The following is a 23,852-nucleotide window of genomic DNA, read 5'->3' on the forward strand; positions in this document are numbered from 1 at the left end:
AAGACGCAGAGTAGGTGAACGGATGATCTCCACGTGTGGAGGAGGTGCGATGGTGTGGGGGTGCTTTGCTGGGGACACTGTCAATGATTTATTTAGAATTCAAGGCACACTTAACCAGCATGTCTACGACAGCATTCTGCTGCGATACGCCATCCCATCTGGTTAATGGGGCTATCATTTGTTTTTCAACAGGACAATGACCCAACAAATCAAATCAAATCAAATGTATTTATATAGCCCTTCTTACGTCAGCTGATATCTCAAAGTGCTGTACAGAAACCCAGCCTAAAACCCCAAACAGCAAGCAATGCAGGTGTAGAAGCACGGTGGCTAGGAAAAACTCCCTAGAAAGGCAGGAACCTAGGAAGAAACCTAGAGAAGAACCAGGCTCTGAGGAGTGGCCAGTCCTCTTCTGGCTATGCTGGGTGGATGCTTTGACAAATGATGCACAACTCATCGTTCATCATTTGCTTCCTTTATTATGCATGACATTCGCATATTAAATATTTCTGAAGAATCCATGAAGGCCTCATAAATGGCTAACTTAGCTATCAAGCACAAAGATTCTTCCTCTCTGCTATCCATCCCAGGGTGTACATCATTTGCGTCACCCAAACAGACATTGAGCTGCGCGTGCGCAATGTCAAAGTGCTTGGGAACTTCCGGCTCGCCTCATTCGCAAAACAGAACAGTGGCTAGGCTCGTAATGGCTTGAAAGAGCCAAACATTATATAAGATAAGAGGTGAGTTTATCGTTATTGATAATTACATATGATGATAAAATAGCTAACATAATTCGATTAGCTTAACTAACGCGTTGTGGTTCAGCTTCCTTGCCAACTCTTGTGTGGCTCAGCTGTCTGAATGGCAAGCTGAGAAGCTCGTGCTAGCTAACTGTCTGCAATTAGCTGACTAGTTATGTCTTTCTTTGCCAGTGCCACGTTGATTTGTTGTAGCCACTTCCTAAATTATTAATGCACATTCTGTTATCGGCAAACTACACACCGGCGTTGCCTAGTTAGGTAACATTACTGATTCATACTTTACGGTTGTACCTAGTTTAGTTAGCTTAATCGATTTTGATCTAACCCAGCTGTTACCTAAACTGGGAATCGTCTAACTAATTGGATGTGTGTCCTATCCATTGCATACAGTAAGCTATCTCTATTAGAAGAATCAACTTGAACTTGAAAGAGTGAAGAGAAACGATGGCGTGTGCAATGATACCTCTTGATGAGCAACAGGTGACAGAGGCTACTGGGCCTCTGGGAAAGGAGCGCACCCTGCCAGCCCTGGTAAGACAGCCAACATTAAAAACCATCTGACACTGCTTCCTCGTGTACATTATGTCCAAAGCTGTGGTTGTCACACCACAAACGAACTGCGTTGTGGTATGTTATCGGCATTAGTTAGTTTGCTACTGTAAGCTATCATCGAAGTCTGTAAATTCCCTTTGGTTATGTGCCAGTTCATCAGACATATTTTATTGTCATAGTTGTTTTCTCATAACCCCACTCTAGTATATGTTTCCCTCAACTGTAGAAGTTAAGCTATATAATATCAGTTTGTTTGCCTATGTCTGATGTCTCTGAACCATTGCCCACTGTCCTTGTGTTGCCATGGCAGCATCCAGACAGGAAGGAGGAGCGGTGTTTTGTGACTTATAAGCCCCCTCCTGAGGACAGCTCCCCCGCCCAGGTGGAGGAGTACCTGGAGCATGGCAAGTTCATCACTGAGGACCTAGACTGGCTGCTGGCCCTGCGACATGACAAGTTCTGGTGCCAGGTCAGTCACTGTGGCTGTCATACACCATATGATGTGGAGACGGGAGGTTTTGACCTGACCAAGAAGGACCTAAACCCATTGTGTCCATCTTTAACACGCATATCCCCCTCCCCCCCAGGTGGTGTTTGATGAGTCATTGCAGAAGTGTCTAGATTCCTACCTACGCCACTCCCCTCGGGGATTAGACCCCTCCTCCTTGCCCTCCTCCCCGGCTGTTGCTGACATGCAGCGCTGCATCCACCGAGCCGTCTTTATGACCTTCCTCAGAATGGCCACGCACAAGGAGTCCAAGGTACCGCTGCTTTCTAGGTATTCTGGGGGTCTGTCTGTTTCTGATAAGGCAATGATGTAGTGTTGTTGAATGGAGAAACTGTCTTATGCACGTCCAGATACCTGTAATTTAAAAGCAGATAACTCGGCTCACATTTAAAGGTCATGTTTAGACTGCGTTAGAGACAAGTTATATTTAACCTCTGTTAGAGGCAAAAAAAATTTGGAACATTCATTATTCTCCGTCCGACTCTTATATTGAGAGGAGAATTGTCTGACTGAACATAACTTTTATCTCCTGTTTTCTCTTCTCTCTCAGGAGAGCTTTATAACTCCGACTGTGTTCGGAGAGATCATTTACAACAACTTCCTGTTCGACATTCCCAAGATCCTGGACCTGTGTGTTCTGTTTGGGAAAGGAAACTCCCAGCTGCTCCATAAGATGATAGGTGAGCTCAGCAATGGGCCTTTTCTCAGGTGTAGCACTTTACCTGCTCAAATGGATCTAGGACAGATTTTTTTTCTCTAAAAATGATATCAATGTTTTGTTTATCTTCCAGAAAACATCTTCACCCAGCAGCCGGGTTACTATGGAGACCTGGATGAGGCGGTTCTCTCAGTCCTACAGGTAAGAAGCACAACCGTTTTGTGCTCTTTGAAAATAATCTAGGTGACGCTGAAATTTTACCTCAATTCAAATTTAGTGTCACGGCATTTTAAGATGTCTCAGCCTACAACTTTTAAGGAATGCACATTGTAGAAAATAGGGTGCCATTTCAGACTTGCCCTTTGTTTCTCCCCAGGTGTTGGACACTATCCTTGCTAAGTGTGGTCTCCAGTGTGAAGGAGCTACTGCCATCGAGCCTCTGAAGCTCAGCTCATCCGGCCGACCCACCGCCATGACCATGAGTCAACAGGTTATGATAAACATACTGCTGATGCATTTTACACCATGACCGACTAGAAAGACCACAGTTATAAAGTAAAGTCCACTGCTTGTCAGAGATTGGTGTCTTTAAAACATGTCAGCTGAAGTATAAAATCTCTTCAATGAGTCACCGGTTTGTTTTAACTGATTGTTGTGACTGGTTGTGAAACCTCTTCCATCTTCTCAATGAGTTGACATTCTCCTAGTACAGGAGTGACTTTTTCTGACTGGTTGTGCCTCCTCTTCCAGGACCTAGTGGATTTGGTGCTGTATCTGTGTGACACCTGTACCACCATCCAGGCCTTCCTGGACATCTTCCCTGCTGCCTGCTCCACCTTTCACTGTCACAGCTTCCTCAACAGGTAGCGTGCGCGCTCGCTCACACACCGTCCACTCAGTTTCCTCAGCAGTTTGAATTATTTTATTTGATAAACATATACAGCCAAGAACAAGCAGTATTTAGCTTGTTTCCCACCACCACTATTCAACTACACTGTTTCCACAGTGGTGGAACATTTGTTTATTTCAATATTGCATTTGTCAGAATTGATCACTTTTGCTCTAACTTTTACCTTCTTAGACTAGCCTCATTCTACGAGGTGGCTGTGCCTGACATAGAGAAGGCTGTGAGGAAAAGAAACTTTGACGACAAGAGGTGTGTTTCTTTTCATAGACATGTGCTTTTGCCTGAAAATCAGACTGTTACCATGCTTACCCCATGGATATCAGTCTGAAAGAAGTTGCTGTAAAAAAATACTTTGTCGCTACAAATAAAATTATATTTGAGGTTAATTTCCCGGTTGGTTCTTTTGGCGGTAGGAGGTGGAGATGGAGTATCCACAGGAAAGTGTTGTTTACCAAACTTTTTGAAAGTCTGATGTACTGAAAGTCGTCTGAATAACACTATTCTGTGGATATTTTGTCTGTTTTCAAGCAGCAGAAGGACAAAATGCACCGACAACCGGTAGATCAAGTTTAAATGTAATTTTATTAAACATTCTGGCTTATTAAGAAAATACACACAAATGGCTGTATATACCAATTAATAGTGTATTACAACCTGATTAATCATGTATGTGTGTGTGGGTACTGTGCATGAACTGTCTACCGTTGAAGTCGGAAGTTTACATTCACTTAGGTTGGAGTCATTAAAACTTGTTTTTCAACCACTCCACAAATGTTTTGTTAGCAAACTATAGTTTTGGCAAGTCGGTTAGGACATCTACTTTGTGCATGACACAAGTAATTTTTCCAACAATTGTTTACAGAAAGATTATTTCACTTATAATTCACTATCACAATTCCAGTGGGTCAGAAGTTTACATACGCTAAGTTGACTGTGCCTTTAAACAGCTTGGAAAATTCCAGAACATTGTCATGGCTTTTGAAGCTTCTGATAGGCTAATTGACATCATTTGAGTCAACTGGAGGTGTACCTGTGGATGTATTTCAAGGCCTACCTTCAAACTCTGTGCCTCTTTGCTTGACATCATGGCGAAATCAGCCAAGACCTCAGAAAGATAATTATAGACCTCCACAACTCTGGTTCATCCTTGGAAGCAATTTCCAAATGCCTGAAGGTACCACGTTCATCTGTACAAACAATAGTATGCAAGTATAAACACCATGGGACCACGCAGCTGTCATACTGCTCAGCAAGGAAGAAGCCACTGCTCCAAAACCACCATAAAAATTCCAGACTACGGTTTGCAACTGCACATGGGGACAAATATCGTACTTTTTGGAGAAATGTCCTCTGGTCTGATGAAACAAAAATAGAACTGTTTGGCCATAATGACCATTGTTATGTTTGGAGGAAAAAGGGGGAGGCTTGCAAGCCGACGAACACCATCCCAACCGTGAAGCACGGGAGTGGCAGCATCATGCTGTGTGGGTGCTTTGCTGCAGGAGGGACTGGTGCACTTCACAAAATAGATGGCATCATGAGGAAGCAAAATTATGTGGATATATTGAAGCAAAATCTCAAGACATCAGTCAGGAAGTTAAAGCTTGGTCGCAAATTGGTCTTCCAAATGGACAATGACCCCAAGCATACTTTCAAAGTTGTGGCAAAATGGCTTAAGGACAACAAAGTCAAGGTATTGGAGTGGCCAACAAAGCCCTGACCTCAATCCCATAGAATATTTGTGGGCAGAACTGAAAAAGCGTGTGTGAGCAAGGTGGCCTATAAACCTGACTCAGTTACACCAGCTCTGTCAGGAGGAATGGGCCAAAATTCACCCAACTTATTGTGGGAAGCTTGTGGAAGGCTACCCAAAACGTTTGACCCAAGTTAAACAATTTAAAGGCAATGCTACCAAATACTAATTGAGTGTGTGTAAACTTCTGACCCACTGGGAATGTGATGCTGAAATAAATAATTCTCTCTACTGTTATTCTGACATTTCACATTCTTAAAATAAAGTGGTGATCCTAACTGCCCTAACACAGGGAATTTTTACTCGGATTAAATGTCAGGAATTGTGAAAAACTGAGTTTAAATGTATTTGGCTAAGGTGTATGTAAACTTCCGACGTCAACTGTATGTTCTGTGTGTGTATGTACTGTGCATGTATGTACCGCGCCTGTTCATTTTTGCATCCATGTGTGTGTGTGTACGCACTTGTGTGAGTGACTGACTCCCCCCGTGTCCCCTGCCAGTCTCCAGGAGGACCTGTGGAGGAGGGTGTGTCACGCCCGGAGGAGGATGGTGGAGATGGCACACCTGCTGCTACAACACACCTGCCTACAGCCCATACTAGAGGGGTCAGAATAAATTGCCTTTATCTCTTTCTATTCTCTTTTTCATCCTTTCTTTATCCACCTACCAAACCTTCATGCTGGAACGGGGATCCCTAAGATTCATATTTTCTTTTAGTATGGTGATCATATTTGCTCATAGCCTTCCTGCAGTCTTTGAACATTGTTGTTAATTTGTTTTTAGCTCAGAGAACATTCAGACATTTGTGGAGGAACTCCTGCAGCATTTCACTACTTTCCTACCAGAGAAGAGGTACAGTGCATACTTGTTTGAATCCTGATATGGGAAGAATTTACTTTTGAAGGGCCATAAACGTCTTCAATCAATCAATATTTTTGACCATTGCGTCCCTGACCTAGAGTTACTAGAGTACTAGAGTTACTAGAGTTTTCGTACGATATCTGCTGTTGTTAGGAATGCTGTGTAACTGATTGGAGGTTGTCCATTGAGGAGATAAAGAATGTTTGTTTATGCCATCCTTGTTGCTGTCTGTCTCAGGTTCCTATTGGACTACGATGAGCAGTTCCCCATAGCTGATGATATCAGTCTTCTACAGCAGGCCTTCCCTCTCCTGTATCCTTCCTCCACATGGTCTCACACACTGACACATGTTCCTCAATGAGTCCACCAGTCAGCCACTCAGTCATAGAAACATAAACGTCCCCCTCATTGGAAGAACCGTATCCATCCATCCAACCTAGAGCAGTGATATTAACACACCTCCACCACCCTTTCCTCCAGCACTGCCTGTTGTCTTTCCTTAACCCTCCCTCCCTGTCAGAGATGAGACTAGGACATCATATCTGCTCCAGGGGGTGGAGGATGCCTGGGACAGCATCGGCCGGAGGAGAACCCAGTACAGACCCCAGCAGACACACTCCTCTGCCGGGCTGACTGGCCAGGGAGTAGAGGGTGGGGCAGGGGCCTGGGGGGGAGAGATGGGGATCAGAGAGCCAGGGGAAGGAGGGGAGACCCCCAGAGGAGCAGAGGCCATGCGGGATACGCCCCATAAAGGAGACAACGTGAGTTCTGAATAGGGGATACCAGTTTGGGCAAATGGGGTGGGGTGAGCTGTGTTGTAGTTTGTTAGTTAAACCGCCAAAATAACAGGGCCATACTTACGAACATAAGTGACCATTTCAATTTACACCGTTTCTCTCCGACTCATAATGCGTATCGGCCAATTCAAATAGGCGATTTACTTGCACGTGACAGAACGCTAAATTGTAGCTGGTCCCATCCGATAACATGGCATATATTAGCTTTATGCTAACCTCACCAGGTGGCAGTGATTATATCCTGGAACAAATTCTTCATCAGCCGATCAAAGATCTTAGACTTTATATGCACCAACCAATGGCATTTCTTAAAATAGGTCAACCCTGACCAAGGGGGTATATTTTAAACCTACAAATTCAAGGTTTACTTTTGTTACGTTGGTCTGTAACAATGTTGTGTGCCAATATTGCATTGATGCATCCTTGACTAGGCTCCTAGCAAATATGAGAATCTCAAGTTTTTGTGTTTTTATGGAAAAAAGATAAATGAGGTCCTTACAACATCTACGTTGATTTATTTTCTGTATTTATTTAAACTTTATTTAATTAGGCAAGTCAGTTAATAAGAACAAATTCTTATTTACAATGACGGCCAAACCCTGGGCCAATTGTGCGCCGCCCTATGGGACTCCCAATCACGGCCGGTTGTGATACAGCCTGGAATCGAACCAGGGTCTGTAGTGACGCCCCTAGCACTAAGATGCAGAGCCTTAGACCGCTGCGCCACTCACACAGCGTAAAGCAAAAAAAATTAAGAGCCATATGCATTTGTCAAATAGCAGTCATGTAGGCTACCATTATCACCATCGCTTCTAAGCGGTTCACTCGAAATCGATAGTGCACTCTTAACTATGGGTTCGAGACCCCCTCGCATTAAGCTTTTTTGTTGAGGAAAAAATAGGTCATTGCTGGTCGTTGACACTCGATTCAAAACGCATGTAATGAAGTGGAGGAATATAATAATGAATAGCCTATAAAACGTTGCAGCCGTTTTAAGTGAAGCCTACACAATAATTTAACCTAGTAATGATAGCCTACACCAGGGGTAGGCAACCCTGTTCCTGGAGTGCTGCAGGTACTGCAGGATTTTGTTCCAACTAGGCACCACTCAAGACCAACTTGAGATAATTGAGCAGTGATTGCCTAAAATCAACACATCTGGTCTTTCAGATGGGTTAAATAAAAAACATGAAGTTCCTGCGCCATTCCAGGACCAGGGTTGCCTACACTGTCTCCTCGCCAGGAGAGGGCGTAATCACTCTATGGGTGGCTCACCGGCCAGTTGTTCATGAATTGAGTTGTACCATTCAATGTCCCATATGCATTAGTAGGTTATAGCATAAGGAGGACACGATCTGATGATAATTAATGTAAGCTATAGCTATGTTGATTGGAGTTCCTATAGTAGCATACAGAAAATGCTAATCATAGAGTTAGATTAAAAAAATTCACAGCCAATTGTCTTCCACTGTTGATTCGAGTCCTTTGGACTTGGGATAAACCTTTTTTAAATAACAATACCGCCATCTGTAGGATGATAATGAGAGTGCAACCTACACAGTTTATTAGGTACCCCCATAGTGTATTGGGTTGGAACCCCCTTTGCCTTCAGAACATCCTTAATTATTTGGGGCATGGATTCTACAAGTCAGAAACATTCCACAGGGATGTTGGTCCATGGTGACGCAATGGCATCACGCAGTTGCTGCAGATGCACCAGGCTGTACCATTGACACGAGGCAGGGTGGGACTCATGCTGCTTACGCCAAACCCTGACTCTGCCGTCAGCATAACGCAACAGGAACTGGGATTCGTTGGACCATGCAACGTTTTTACACTTCTCAATTGTCCAGTGTTGGTGATCGCGTGCCCCTGAAGCCACTTCTTCTTGGTTTTAGCTGATAGGAGTGGAACCCGGTGTGGTCGCCTGCTACAATAGCCCATCTGTGAGTTATGCGTTCCGAGATGCTGTTCTACACACCACTGTTGTACTGCGCCGTTATTTGCCTGTTTGTGGCCCGCCTGTTAGCTTGCACAGTTCTTGGCATTCTCCTTCGACCTCTTTCATCAAAAAGCTGTTTGTTGCACCATTCTCAGAAACCCTAGACGCTGTCATGCGTGAAAAGCCCAGGAGGGCAGTCATTTCTGAGATACCGGATCCGGCGTGCCTGGCACCAACGATCATACCACGTTCAAAGTCGATTAAGTCACTCGTTTTGCTCATTCTAATGTTAAATCTAACAGTAACTGAAAGCCTCAATGCCTGCCATGCTCATCCTCCTCGAGTCAAGTAATGCATATGTGACAAAGCAGATGATTAAAAATGCATTTAAAACGTTTTAGGCCTACATTTAGGTGTACACCTCCATGTAATAAAGCCTATGCTATATGATTATTAGTGTGTGTGTGCAAGGCTGAAGAGAGAGCTCCTTAATAATAAATGCAATCTTCATTTTCAAGCTGTTGGCTACGTCCCTTTTCAACACACTAACACAATACATGTAAATCTACATTTCAAATGTGAGGACTCGTGAGATTGGAACTCATGCCACAATCTGCAACAATTATGTGGACTAGGCACTTTACACAGAGCGCAATTTGACCAGTCAGTCAAATATAGTTGCTTTGATGATCAGGACATGCTGTTGGGGGTATGTTAAGGACGCTTCCGTGAGCAAGTTTTTGGATCTCGTCCAACTACATCAACGATTTTAATTGGCTGATGCAGAACTTGTTCCAGGATATAATCACTGCCGCCTGGTGGGGCTAGTTTAGCGCAAACGTGTGCCATGTTATCTGATGGGACCAGCTACAATTTAGTGTTCTGTCACGTGCAAGTAAATCAACAATTTTAATTGGCTGATACGCAACTGTTTACATTTAAATGGTTGCTTATGTTTGCAAGTATGACCTCCAGATTTGTAATTTTAGCAGGCAAAATATTACAAATATAACCAAATGATTTTGAGAGCTTACCCATCCTATATGAGACAACACACAGTCAGACAATACACAGTAGCCTCAGTCCTATGTAGATGCTGTTGTAATAGTGCGTGCCCGTGTCTGATATGTGTTATGTTACCCAGGGTGCTGCGTGTACGATCAGTGCGGGGGAGCTGGAGTCTCTGTTAACCCACATCAGAGACCTGCTACCAGACCTGGGAGAGGGATTTCTACTGGCCTGTCTCCACCAGTACAACTACAGCTCTGAATTGGTCATTAACTACATCCTAGAGGACAGACTACACCCTGACCTGGACAAACTGGACAGAGCCATGCCCAGGTAGGGAGAAGGGTGTGTGGGTTGGTCTGTGTGTAGACAAACAAAGATACACAAGCTGAGTCGCGCTGCGCTGGCCTGGTTACGCATTCACCATAGTTGTGGGAACTGTGCTGGAAATAACAATGTGAACGGAAAATGACAGAGCCAGCACCGGTTGGGTAGTCTGAAAAAGGTGTTGATGTTCGCCTCTCTCTCCAGGCCGGTAAAGGAGGAGCTTCCTCCTGTACTCAGCACCAGGTCCAACGTGTTTGACGATGATGAGTTTGATATCTTCAACAGAGACCAGGTGGACATGACTCGTGTCTGGAAGGGCCGGAGGTGAGACACAATCTACTATTTAATTGTGGCCAAGATGGCCTGATGACTCTGTCACAGACCGTTTCCTGTGCTGTCTTGTCACGCCAAACCACAACCCCCCCAAAAAAATCCCAAGTCATTTTTAGATAAATACCAGGTCAATAGTGAACTGTACAATAAAGCCTGACCTCTGTATCTTTGTGTGTGATCTATAATATCTGTATATCTGTCTGTGTTTTCCCTTCAGGAAAGGAGAGAGTGTGCGGGACCTGCTTAATGACAAGCAGCACATAGCAGAGCAGAAGGAACGCTACCTGACCTATGAGACTGTGGTGGATGAGGTCATCGTGACTCCCAGCGAATCAGGAGACGTCTACAATCTGAACGATTATGATGATGAGTATGATGACACATATGACATCAACCAAGTAGGAGCCAATGATCTGGACGGAGACTCCAACCTGCTCAATCGCAGGTAACATACACACCTGTTTACTGATTAAGATTTTAGCTAGTCATTATGCTGATTTGGACTAGAGCCTCCCATCTGAGTTTGGTTGCTCAGTCTCAAGGTTTCTTCCCTCTTGCCAAGGTGCTACTGCTTGCCTTTGAGATCTAGCTCTGTTTAATGAAAACACTTTGACAATTCTTGTACCACATTTATGTAAAAAGGGCTTTATGAATACGCTTTATTTATTGATTGTGACACATCCTCTCTCTCCCTTCCACAGGCCGTTCACCGTCCCTCAGGTCCTACGGCAGGGAGGCAGACCACAGATGCAGGAGGAGAACGTAGAGGAGGAAGAGGATGAGAAGGTAGGTTGTATAGACATAGATTGTACTGTATAGAACAGTGGTCAACGACCGGTCGATCTTCAAAGCATTCCTAGTCGAGCACCAAACATTTCTGTAGAAAAGCCTACGATAAAGGCTTGCGCTCCTTATTTTTTATTTGTTTTGCGGTGTTGGTGGTAGGTGAACTTGATTCAGAAGCCCTGCGCACTGGGTAGGCAAAGTGTTCCTATTTTGAACCATTTAATTTGTCTGAAAAGACAAACTCCGCCTACCCGGCGGACTGGGAGATCTGGAAGCCTACAGCTTCCACGACCCCGGCCACAGCGAACTTTTAAAACAATGACTAGAGAGACTGTCAAAGAACACAGCAAAGAGCTGCTATTTTTGTGAGTTGGTTCATGTCTTAAGTTTTTATTCAGCACTGTCAACACTGTTTTTATTTAACACTATTACAAAACATAAAACACGCTTATCCCTACTTCCACGTGCGCTGCAGCTGCAATGAATGTGTAGCCAAGTGTATCGATTAGCCCTGTGTTTTTATTATTTATTAGCAGCTCGTCATGTCTTTTCACTTTCTCTGGTCATAGAAAAAACATGAATTTGTGCATGAGGCAGATGCGGTGCGACTCAAGTTTCGCCATCAGGTGGAAGACTGTCGCATCTTTTTAGTCAGTCTTACCGGAGGAAAGGAAGGAGAGAGCAGGGACTGTGAAATGCAGACCCTCTGCTGCTCTCTCCCTTCCTCCGCTGAGACTAATGCCTAAACTAAAACAACTGGAAACTCTGAAATCTCAGACTTCCGACTTCAGTTCTGGGAACTCAATTTAAATAAAAAAAAATAATAATACATGATTATAATAAAAAGATCAGACTGGGAAAAATTTCTAAAAATCTGAGCGGTAGAGCTTTGCTTTTTGACTGCAAATGTGATCTTGACTCAGAAAAGGTTGGTGACCACTGTCGTGACGTGATCTTTTCATTAATGTGATGACTGTTATATCAAATCAATTCTCTGTCATTATTATTACTTGATTAAACCAGTCATGTAACATGTATTAACTAAGTTGGGGCACCCCCGGAAAATGTTTAAAGAGTTACTATTTCCAGACTTGAACTCTCTTCAGATATTTTCAAAGCTTATCGATTAGTCACTTATTAATGTATTATTACCTCATCAGTCATTCTGAACGTCGTAATTTCTTGTAGTCTGCACGAACCCTACTTTATTGATGAATCAGCGATACACAAATTGGCTCAATTATTTATTTACTAACTAATTAAACAATTACAGAATACACACTAACATTATACAGTAAATAGTCTCTAGAAGACCAACAAAACAGGACAGTTTGGTTATAACACGGTGGCGAATTCAGAGAGGTGGGGGAAGGGAGACAAAGGAGTTACTCTATTGGACATTGGGAAGCTTCGCTCACGAAAATACAAAATCTTAAGCACTCTGATAGCCGTTCATTCGGAAAGAGAATGCAAATTATATATTTACGATTGAGCTGTCCTTGATCGTCCAAATCCTTTGGTAACGGAGATATTGGGTGTATGACTCTGGTCTGGCCACCAGAGATCACCATGTCCTTAGGTAGAACTCCTGGTTGTGCTGGTGGTAAGAATGGATACTTTGAAGTACCCTGTACAGTAGTTCTCAGTTGATCTCGTTAGAATGCTTCAGAGGTTGTCGGTGTTCTCATCCCTAGGCTACGTACGTTTTCAGCTGCAGACTGATAACGCGACGTCTAGGATTTGCTTCTTCTGTATTGATTGATAGCTTCAGAATTTATAACCATTTTGCAACATTTGGCTTACGCCTTAGTCTGCTTGGTCTATAGAGTGGTATATTTCTTAACCATTAGTAACCTTTTCAGCTGGCGCTGCACATAACTGGTCTAATATGTTAATTCTTCAGCGCGTCCTTTTAAACACTTGAGGAAAAAGGGCATTCCATTATGTTTTGCATAATCTCTGTGCTCACGTGGGCATGGTTACGGACTTGGTAAACTTTACATGAAAAACTATTTTCTCATTTAGAAGACTAAAATCACTTTTCTGTCTTTTCAAAAGTATTCTGACACTTAATCATTAATTTTATACAACATTCAGATGCACACCTCATAATTGAGAAGTGTAGACAGAGGTACCGTTATGTGGTTCTACCATCTTTCATGATGTCACAACATTAAAAAGAACCCTCATGTTGAATTCGATTTGGTCTCCACTGACCATTTCCTCATTCTCAAAAATAGAAATATTGTTTAATTCTCCAATTTTGGGGAGGTAGTAGAACAAAGGACCTTCTCCTGCCAAAATTCGTAAGGTCTCTCCCTCCATACTGCTTGGCAAGGGAAGGTATTTACGACCATCATGAAACTGGCCAACAGCCCAAGGAGAGGGCACCCCCGATCTCCATCTCAGGACTGGCAAGTCATGACAACTTGTATAGAACAATGCTGGTTCACACGAACCGCTATGGACTTTTCTGTGATGTAAGTTAATAGCAATACCTGCCACTTTCCTCAAATACCACCCTTGATTCCTATTCTTTATTATTCTAACTATACGGTTGCTTGCCTTGTTATTATGATCAACAATATGGGCATGGTAAGTGTTATCTATTGATTGTATGGTGCTGTTTAAAATCTTGCCCACAAGATAGCTAGCTACCTAAGGCTGTCTATGTGCCATGTTTTGTTATCCAGATTATTTATATTAGGTTTGACATAGTTGAACCAGTGGCTATGCTGTAGTGTTATTCTTATATCTAGGTTAAACTGTTTAGATGGATCAGTCAGTATGTGTTGTATCATTAACCCTTTCCATGGTGTGTGTTCTCAGGATGGCGCTGTGAAGAGAGACCAGTTTGTTCAGGACCCAGCTCTGCTGAGAGAGAGGGCAGAGGCCAGGAGAGCTACCATGCAACACAGGAAGGGGTACGGAGACACACACACTAAGTTAAATCCATGTCTTATATTGTCCTTAAGTTCTGCTACATGTCTTACAATTACAATGTAAGACATCCTAAATTGAGGTTTGCTTATGAGAAATGTGTGCATTTCCCATTTGAACCCCTCTCCTCCTCCTAGGTACCGTCCGGAGCCTGCCAGAGAGAGAGACGTGGTGGGTAAACCTAAAGGCCAGGGCCAGTCAACAGAGACCCTTCTGGACCGACGCAAGAAGGAGGCCCACAAGAGCAGGGGAGCCAACCACAACCGCAGGGCTATGTCTGACCGCAAGAGGAACAAAGGAATGATCCCCTCCTGATGATAAGTGTTGTCATGGAGACCAACCAACTGACCTAGCGGACGGTGCGTACAAGACGGGACGCGGAAAGGAAGGAAACGTGGAAAGGAAGGAAAGAGAGAAAGATAATCTGGGCTCAAAGGTCATGAGCCCTGATTGATGTCCTCTTCATCAGTCAGATTCTTTCTGCCGGGATTCACCGACCAGGCCATTTTTATAGGCCTTTTTCTGTTATCTTTTAGTAAAGACATTCTAGTTTTCCATTTTCTATCGCAAAGGGACACCAATTATTAGTTCCATGATAACAGAACTTTGGTTGCCAAGTGGCCTGTTGCTGAAATGTTTAGAGACACGTTTGAATTGTTTAGTTTCAGTTGTTTAGTCCAATATTGTAGATTGATTCAGTTAAACCAAAGTGCTGACTGAAAATGGAGTGAGTGAAGGACAAGAGATTTATTTTTTGCCATGTAACAAATCCATTTATTAAGATTTGGAGTGATGGAATCATTAGCTTTGACATCGTCATCAAATGAACAAGGAACATATGACTAAAACGAGAGAGAGGAGACTCCAATAGGACAAGAGAACCAGTGCGACTGGCCTGACTGTCACTGAAACCACTGTCTGCTGGATCTGGAAGAACAATGAATGTCAGTTAAATATAGGACTAGACATCAAAATACAGGCAGGCCAGGACCAGGGGTGGCAGCGTGTGTGTGCAATGTCTGAACGAAGTGAGAGTGTCTGTGGTAGTTCATATCTCCTCACCCAGCCAATCCCCACCCACCATGGTTCAGCCTCAACCCAAAAAGTGAGCTGCTATAACAACAGTTGTGTGTGTGTTTGGAAGTGCAGCCTAAGAGGCCAAATGTCCCTCAGACAGACATTGAACAGCTTCTAGAGGCTTCTGACTCGCCATGCACAACTACTTTATAACAAGAGAATCCTATAGAAAGATCTATAAGAGCATTTTTGTAAAAAAAAAACATTACAATTTGCTTTTTGAAGTTCTCTTTAAAAACAAACAAAATAATAAATACATTTAATACTGTGGTTAGAGCTTTTCCAATGGAGTATTTCTGTGTGAACTGAGCGTTGACTTTAAAGTGTTCTAGTGGCAACATAATACCATAGGATGGTGAAAGATGGGAACTGCAGCTATATTTCTCTAGTGATTAGCTGATGGTAGGAAGCATTTAGAGTATTCACAATTCCCTATAAGGTGTTGCTAGATATTAAAATGTTATTTATGTAACCTTTATTTAACTAGGCAAGTCAGTTAAGAACAAATTCTTATTTACAATGACGGCCTGTGGGATGTGGTTGAGTGAAAGTGGTTGAAGTGTGATTACAAGTGACTCCATTTGACCTTTCCATACTATACTTATTGGTTAGCCAAGGTCAAGTCTGTTTCAGTTCTGCAAGGTCACTGGTTTATAGTAAAATAATTTAAGGAATACATAAAGGATTAATATAACATAAGTACTGTCAAGTAGTACACTCTAAGTGCGGATGTGTTTGTAACATGCTGTCTGTCTCTGTACAGCTACTCTGGTTATCTGGTTAATAAGGCATTTACCTCACAGAGCAGTCTCTACAGAGTTTAACAAAAGTAGGGGTAACAGTTTAATTGTTCTCTCCCTGCCCTTATTCCTATTAATTCAGAATCAACACAAACTTTGAAATTGTATTCTTTAAGAGTACACAATAATAGTCTGGATGAAATTAGTCCATCTATACAAATTTAAATTAACTTTTGATATTATACCGACCCTGTGATATGGTGGAATATGGGACCGAAATGACCAGATGTGTTTTGATGCCAGTTAGCAACACACTGTTAACCATGCTTTGTACCATATTGCATTTAACATCCATGCAAATATAACTTAACCTAGCTATATCTTATTTTTTCACATTTAAATGCCTTGGACTTAACATTAATTTCCCTGTAAAGAACATACATGGAATTCCACCACAGATTCACAGAACATTAGAATGCCCTTCTAGAATTTTCGACATGTATAGACACTTTCACCATGAGGCACTAGTACTCTATGACACATACAGAGTGGGAGAGAATAGAGTAACGTCATTGTACAGTATGTTATCCCAGGAAGAAAGTACTGTTTGTTTCAACACTGGTACAGTAACATTTGTTTTACAGTACCACATAGATAAGTGAAGCTGCTTCAGGATTGGCTGTCCCCAAAAGGGCAGAGGTCAACATTGTCCAATAAGAAGGCCAGCTGCTGGGAGAAGTTCCCCTGCCCACAATCCAGTGCAGGAGGAAGAGGTGAGGTCTGGAACTGCTACTGAAAACTAGTCACGAAAGACAAGACAACTTGATCCCAATGTTCTGGGCCCAGCTTTTCAGAAGTTATCTGATCGGATTCCGCAATCGGATAGGATTAAAAATTATTACAAAAGTGTAACTGAAAAATATGATTATGATCCTCCGGATAAGGATTTGGTAATCCAATCTGACCTTTAATCATGTCATTTTTGCATTTTTTCAAAACTCTAAAAGGTAATGATAGGATGGTTTTGATGCCAAAAACCTGGATTATCTTGATCCCCCATTCATGTAATTTACTCATCTCGTTTACCCTATGACAGTGTAGAAGTAGTACCACAATTCGTCCAGTTGATGGCAAGATTTAGGCCTGTTCAAAACACTGAAAATCCAAATTGTGTGATCCTGATATTGTGGTATCTGGATCAGAATGATCCTTATTTTTTTCTGAAAACTGGCTCAAAAACAGCCAGATTGATTTGAACCTGGATAGCAAAAATGGGGATTAAAGAATCGAAATTCTGATACATGAAAAGTTTTTAAAAACGGCCCTGGTCAGTGGGGTGAGGAGTTGGGCCAAGGCTACTATTAGCTGTCTCTACAGAGGTTACCTGTGGATGGAAGGGAAAGATGTCAGTCAAAGGAAATAGCTGATTAACCCGGGTACCGAACACAATCACCAACGCTACATTAGATTTCAAATGTGTTAATTCCATATGGCAAATAAAGTTGCACTTAAGTGTACAGGCAAGTAGAGATCTTACTAAGTATGCTGCGTTTACACAGAGGACAGGTGTGCTGCAGGAGCAACCACGGATCCACACAGTCCCTGTGGAACTCATGGAGGCAGGGCAGCACGCGAAGACACTGCAACACAGTCACACACCACCAGGTGAGTTAGCATACTACTAACACTCTTGTGTCTAAAAGTAGAATTTACAGAATTGTTATGTGTTATACATCTTACTTTCTATGTAACATATGACATGTTTATGTGTGTTTCTGAGTAGTTCCAGAGGGGTATACTACAAAGCAGGATCAACGAGTTAGTGGCAGCTAACAACAAAAAAAGCCAGAAATAACTGTTGATTTTCTGTTTCATTAACGCTGGAATCACTAAAGCAGTAATTTGGACTGCTATTATATATATTTTTTTAAATATTCCCCCTTTCGTCTTTTACTTTTCCTAAATAAGTCTTTATAACACACTGACGCTGTTAGAATCTTAATATCACAAACAGAACTGGAGTTGCAACTCGTTTTAGGAGGACATGTAATCTTTTTAATGGTTTTCCCCCGTTGCCCCTCCTCCCGACAGTAGGGCCTGCTCCCCTCCTTTTCCCAACAGTTGAAGGTGCTGTGCCCTGTTGACAATCACCCCGATAATTGTCATGAAACTATATTAAAACTAATTTCACACATATAAAAACAGATGAAATAAACAAAGTAAAGTATGATGGGGGAGAATGGGTAAGTTGATGAGCGAGGGGTAGCGAACAATGCATAATTATGTACTCACCAATTGTGAATGAAGAACAGGTCGTTCCATTGTATTGATCTATTCTAATTATAATGTCAATGATACATACACTATATCAGTCCATCGAATCCAAACAGTCTTATCAGTCTACTCTGGCCTATTTGGAGTACACAGTGAGAGCGTGCGCATTTTACAATGGCAAGAAGACCAAGATGAATAGATGCACGTGCTGCGTTAGCGTTACTACAAAATCTGAATGAAAACGACACAGAAATGACATCTCTGATGATTATTCTTCTGATTCTGAGCCTCAGCCTAAACCTCCAAGGCCTAAGTGCAAAAAAGCCAGACCGGTGCGCACTGAGCAGGTGCCCGCGCCACCACCAAATGAAAATGGTGAGACAGTAGAGAGGAAGGGACGGCACCACTTGGATAGAACAAGACGGTGACAATGCTACGGGACGATTATCAGCACAAAATGTCATCACAAAGAGCAGGCCCTACATCTCAAGCAAAAAACAGCATAGGCAACACACTCACCAGCTGACAATTGACTTTTTGACTGCTGTCATATCGACACATGAATTATAATGCAATTATTGCTTTTGTGCCGACTTTCACTATTTATCAAGAACACTGCTCTTATAATGATGTTTAGGATACTGACCGTGCGTCTTGCTGACCATGAGTCTTGGACGTTGGGGTATTTATTTTATTTAGACTGTTAAGCTGTTACCGCATTCCAACACAAGCTTTCCGTTTCATAGTTGTAACTAAGGCACTACACGAATAAAATTGATTTTACACTTGAATTTGTGTTTTTTTGTTTTTAGATATAGCTTACAGTAACAAAATAATGAAAATGCTACTGTATTATTTTACATTTTAATAAAATGGTAATCTAATGTTACCTAAGACCTTCATAAACACAACCAAATTATTATTTTTGCGATAGCATATATGAAATGTATTAATTACACTGTTAGAATGTTGCAGTCAAAATGACTGCTCATTAACTTGAAAGGGGGGTCCCTAGAGGCCCATCGGTTCTAGTGTTAAGAAAGATAATCTTAGATATGAGTTTTTTGTTGTTGAGTCAATTTGACATTTACATTTACATTTTAGTCATTTAGCAGACGCTCTTATCCAGAGCGACTTACAGTAGAGTGCATAAATTTTATTACATTTTTTATTTTTTTACATACTGAGACAAGGATATCCCTACCGGCCAAAACCTCCCTAACCCGGACGACGCTATGCCAATTGTGCATCGCCCCACGGACCTCCCGGTTGCGGCCGGCTGCGACAGAGCCTGGGCGCGAACCCAGAGACTCTGGTGGCGCAGCTAGCACTGCGATGCAGTGCCCTAGACCACTGCGCCACCCGGGAGGCCCGTTGACCCTGCCCAAGTCAAGCTTAGCTGTAAAAAACAATACTATTTCAGAATATTTAGACAAGTTAGCTGGCTAACTCTTTGATCCTGCTTTGTAGTATACCCCTCAGGAGTCAGTCAGTCTGACCTGGTTGTTGTTGAACTGTTCCAGACAGACAGCACAGTTGTCTGTCTCTAGCTGCGCTGGGTCACACCACGGTTTGGGCTGCCGGTACATCCTGGTCTTCAGGGAAGACAGTCTCTTCAGGATGTCCTGTTTTGGTAACTGTAGGAATGATTAAGTCATGAATATTATGGTGAATGTTTCTACATTATTAATTTTATAGCATCTCATTGAAATAATGTCGTTCAGTGTCTGTTTACTTAAATTTGCTCTAGATTAGTGTGTCTGCTAATTGCTGAATGATTAAAAGAGGAAAATGGTTCAACTCTACCTCCAGGTCGTCATTGAGTTGGTTGTCCTGGTACTGCCATCGAGCCTGAACTATGACCCCTGTACATAGGATCAGAGCCACCAGTAGGACCGTGTTCCACAGCTGATGCAGGTACTTCTGGAGGACAACATATAACAGGACCGAGCACGGATGTTAACCTACCTCTAAATCATTTGTTTACGTTTGTCACACAACAGAGATGTAGGAAAAAGCAATGAGTTGCACGGATCAGTGATTTGTTAGATCTAGCCTGTGAGGAGTTGTAGCGTAAAATTCAGATTATCTTTGGTTACAATGTCATTGATTATTTATTTTGTTGTCCCTATTCATTTGAATGTATGCCATGGTGTTCACACCTGGACCTGCGAGTTGGTCTCTCCGGTGCAGATGACCCCCTGCCACTCTCCATACAGACCGCCTCTGGAGAGACCGCACGTGGACCACAACGTCAGGGTGGCCCCCTACAATACCACCGGATAGGAGGTTTTACACACATCCAAAGTAATAACATGAGCTGGACAGTAGAGTGATACAATGCATAGAAAACTTGAAATGTCCGCTGACTATTTTGCTGTTCTTTAAGGTGATAAAGTTTATGGCAAAAATATGATCTTACCAAGTTGTCCTGTAGAATAGTCTTGTATGTGATTTTCACAGTAGCATGAAGGCCCCTATGAAATAAACCACAGAGTTAACTCACTCAGTGTCTCTATATTAGTCAGTATGCTATAGTATATTCATACAATCAAAGCTATACTCCCGAGTGGCGCAGTCCTAAGGCACTGCATCTCAGTGCTAGAGGCGTCACTACAGACATCCTGGTTCGATTCCAGGCTGAATAACAACTGGCCGTGATTGGGAGCCCCATAGGGCGGCGCACAATTGGCCCAGCGTCGTCCGGGTTTGGCCGGTGTAGGCCGTCATTGTAAATAAGAATTTGTTCTTAACTGACTTGCCTAGTTAAATATATACACAGAGAGGGATCCTTGTGTAGACTAGTATTGTTTCGTTTTCCATCACTGTGGTACCTGAGGAGTGCTCCGATAAGCTTGGTAACATTTTCTGATGTCTGGATGACAATGACTGGCTTAGAGAGGACTTGGGACAGATCCATCTAGAAAGAGAATACAGGAGAGAATAGTAGTTATCATAGACCATATATCATTGTTCTATCTCTATGGAGGTTATACTGTAAAGCAGTAGTAGAGGAGTGGTTACTCTAACAGCTGACAATTATAGAGCAACATTGGTGTTATGCTCTATAGTAGTGGTCACCAACCCTGGTCCAGGAGAGCTACAGGGTGTGCAGGCTTTTGTTCCAGCCCAGCACCAACACAGCCAGTGTGTAAGAAAATGACTTTTACCTCTCTGATAGTGTTCTGATTGAGGGCTAGGATGATGAGTGCAGAAGCCCCCAGGACCAAGGCTCGTTTCATCTAACAAAGAGAGATAGTGGTTATACTTACTTCAGACTTACTTTACCCACACTGATATATTTGCATGTGTTAAAGGCGTGTAAAAAAAAATATTAATCATATTTCATGCTGAAACCCTCCTACTAAACACTATTCACTAAGTTAAAGATTTATATTTAGGTTAACGTTTTACAGTATTCTATTTTTTTATTTGAAAATCATCTTTGTTTAATAATTTCATATTTTACATGTGATAAGGCCACACATAATTACAGACGCCTGTACAAAGTACCCAAAAGGGCCATTAAATGTCATGTGATAGATTACAATGATAAAATCCTGGATTTAAAAAAACTGGTCGTTTCCTGGTAAATTTCCTGTAATATACCCTCCCTTTGCAACCCTAGGTGAAACTGTGGTGCTGAAGAACAGATACAACATTCAGACAGTTATTCATCTCTCACTGATCAGGGTATAGTTTGTTGTGTGTCACAATACTTATTTCACCAAATATACAAATTATTCAACAAAACAGTAGACTGACTGTTCTTCCCATGCCCATGTGAATGATTCCTCACAAAACCAGGACAAAAAAGATTTTGGGGATTATCACTAAATTGAATCCATACAATTATCCTTTGGAGGAAGGATTGTTGATGTACACTAAGTATACAAAACATTAAGAACACCTGCTTTTTCCATGACCGACTGACCAGGTGAAAGCTACTGTATGATCCCTTATTGATGTCACTCGCTAAATCCACTTCAATCAGTGTAGATGAAGGGGAGGAGACAGGTTAAAGAATGATTTTTAAGCAATTTACCAGCAGGCCTATGGTCTCATAAGTCTTCTCAAGTACCCCCTAGAGATAGACCAAGTACACCCAGGGGTCATAGTACCACTGGTTGGGAACCACTGAGCATATTATGTTCAACAATGTATATATTTTTTAAGTTACCAACTCAAAACTTTTATATTTTCAATATTCATGTTTACATTTTATTCATAAATGAATGTACACACATTGTGTTTAAATCCAAAATACTACTCATATTACAGAACAAGCGGTAAAGCTTAATATGAAATAAAATGTTGCTTTGTAGCACCTACAGATCATGGAGTCTTAAAGCAAGCCTAGGTAACGCCAGAAACTTTGATAAATTATTTTTCAATTATGCTTTTAGATACAAATGTCAAATATATGTCAACAATCCTTACTTCAAAGAATCATTCTATGGATTACATTTTGTGAAAATCCCCAATATCATGGTCTTTTTTTGTCTTGTTTCCTCCCTGAACTCACTTTATTGACAACGGCAGCAGCAAAGGATTCCTGGCTGTTCCCAGCAGTGGAAGCTTTGCTCTCCTCCACTTTGACAGGCACCACACCTATCCATGGCTCCTGGTCTTTGGCTTGGACACCCCCACCTTTGCCCCGGCTCACCTGCGGCTCCTCATCCTGCACCTGAACAATGGCAATTGGAAACACTGGGGTCATTATATGATTGTTACTGGGTAATATCATAGACGTATCCTATGCAGACATTGCATGCTTGATGATTCAAAATGCAGCGGTGAAAATAACACATTTTAAGCTATTGCTAGACAATATAGATTACTGTATATGTTATTTTCTCAGTAACTGTAATGTTTATATCCATGTCATGTTACACATACAAATCCAGTGGTTTTACATAGCAGAGCCTAGCTAGCTGTAACATCACTCACTAATATGAGGTCCCCTTCGAGATCATGCTCTTGTTGTTGATTGTGTTTTTCGGGTACGCTGCTGCTTTCCCAGTTCGCTTCGAGCACCTCGCCTTGTAGAACGGTGCTGACATCTGGACGTTCTATCAGCAGAACCTCGACCAAGGCGACCTGAGCGCCCGTAACTAGCAGACACGACAAGAACGAAGGAGCCGAGACCAGAAACACCACGGTAAAATAGCAGCAGCTTGCAGACATGGCCGAAGAAAAGCGTAAATTAAAAATACTATAAAATAAATAATCCTTATCAACTGTCAACCATTATTTTACAGAACCAACTAAAGTTACTGTACTTTTTGGCTTGGACCCCAAAAATGTAAGCAAGAACACTACTTCCTGTAGAACAGGAAGCTGAGATGTGAGTTGACGTTTGCTTGCAAATCTGCCATCTACTGGGAAATTGAGAAAATGCTTGTTTTAGTGAATATATAACAATAATTTAAAAAAAAGTTGTGTATTGTGCTTGTTTCCAGGCCCAAATGCAAGGTGTGGACTGATACTGCATGGTGTGTAGCTGTTAATGTATTCTTTTTTTGTTGTTGATGCAAACCCAAGTTTTATTGTGTTGCATAAAAACAACTTGTGTTGGTATGTTTTATTGTTATTGTAATGAAACAGGCAGGGAGCAGGTCTC

At 42.1% G+C, this 23,852-nt stretch overlaps 2 protein-coding genes across 4 annotated transcripts; one reads left to right on the forward strand and one right to left on the reverse strand.

The window, feature by feature from the left end:
- The first annotated feature begins 654 nt into the window (after nt 1-654).
- On the forward strand, nt 655-15,496 carry ascc2 (activating signal cointegrator 1 complex subunit 2). Its single transcript, XM_038988651.1, has 19 exons — nt 655-743; nt 1,155-1,295; nt 1,627-1,785; nt 1,904-2,077; nt 2,375-2,504; nt 2,616-2,683; nt 2,859-2,972; nt 3,233-3,345; nt 3,564-3,638; nt 5,645-5,749; nt 5,928-5,996; nt 6,243-6,317; nt 6,526-6,766; nt 9,889-10,085; nt 10,284-10,403; nt 10,630-10,857; nt 11,114-11,198; nt 14,028-14,122; nt 14,276-15,496. The coding sequence occupies exons 2-19, from the start codon at nt 1,209-1,211 to the stop codon at nt 14,451-14,453; spliced, it is 2,313 nt and encodes a 770-aa protein (XP_038844579.1). The 5' UTR covers nt 655-743; nt 1,155-1,208; the 3' UTR covers nt 14,454-15,496.
- rnf215 (ring finger protein 215) lies at nt 14,860-23,695 on the reverse strand. 3 transcript variants are annotated; one of them, XM_038988669.1, is made up of 10 exons: nt 23,180-23,660; nt 22,755-22,916; nt 21,400-21,471; nt 21,064-21,149; nt 20,652-20,706; nt 20,392-20,496; nt 20,036-20,152; nt 19,729-19,866; nt 17,493-17,595; nt 14,861-17,339 (listed from the first exon to the last, which is right to left on the reverse strand). In XM_038988669.1, exons 1-10 carry the CDS (start codon nt 23,414-23,416, stop codon nt 17,317-17,319), a joined length of 1,098 nt encoding a protein of 365 aa, XP_038844597.1. In that variant the 5' UTR covers nt 23,417-23,660; the 3' UTR covers nt 14,861-17,316. The 3 variants fall into 3 exon arrangements, with proteins under 3 accessions (XP_038844589.1, XP_038844604.1, XP_038844597.1); XM_038988661.1 differs by having other exon boundaries at nt 14,860-17,595; nt 23,180-23,691; XM_038988676.1 differs by lacking the exon at nt 21,400-21,471 and having other exon boundaries at nt 14,860-17,595; nt 23,180-23,695.
- Between the last annotated feature and the right edge of the window lie 157 nt (nt 23,696-23,852).

The sequence above is a fragment of the Salvelinus namaycush genome, chromosome 1 (genome assembly GCF_016432855.1).
Source record: "Salvelinus namaycush isolate Seneca chromosome 1, SaNama_1.0, whole genome shotgun sequence".
NCBI classification, from domain to species: domain Eukaryota; kingdom Metazoa; phylum Chordata; class Actinopteri; order Salmoniformes; family Salmonidae; genus Salvelinus; species Salvelinus namaycush.

Bases quoted from the DNA above. Each gene is read 5' to 3' on its own strand.
- ascc2 (XM_038988651.1), top strand. From the start codon at position 1,209: ATGGCGTGTGCAATGATACCTCTTGATGAGCAACAGGTGACAGAGGCT. The intron at 10,086-10,283 runs GTAGGGAGAAGG...CTCTCTCTCCAG, and splicing joins CTGGACAGAGCCATGCCCAG to GCCGGTAAAGGAGGAGCTTC. The intron at 14,123-14,275 runs GTACGGAGACAC...TCCTCCTCCTAG, and splicing joins ACCATGCAACACAGGAAGGG to GTACCGTCCGGAGCCTGCCA.
- rnf215 (XM_038988661.1), bottom strand. From the start codon at position 23,416: ATGTCTGCAAGCTGCTGCTATTTTACCGTGGTGTTTCTGGTCTCGGCT. The intron at 21,150-21,399 runs GTAAAAGTCATT...TTCTCTTTCTAG, and splicing joins ATCAGAACACTATCAGAGAG to ATGGATCTGTCCCAAGTCCT. The intron at 20,707-21,063 runs GTACCACAGTGA...TTTATTTCATAG, and splicing joins CTTATCGGAGCACTCCTCAG to GGGCCTTCATGCTACTGTGA.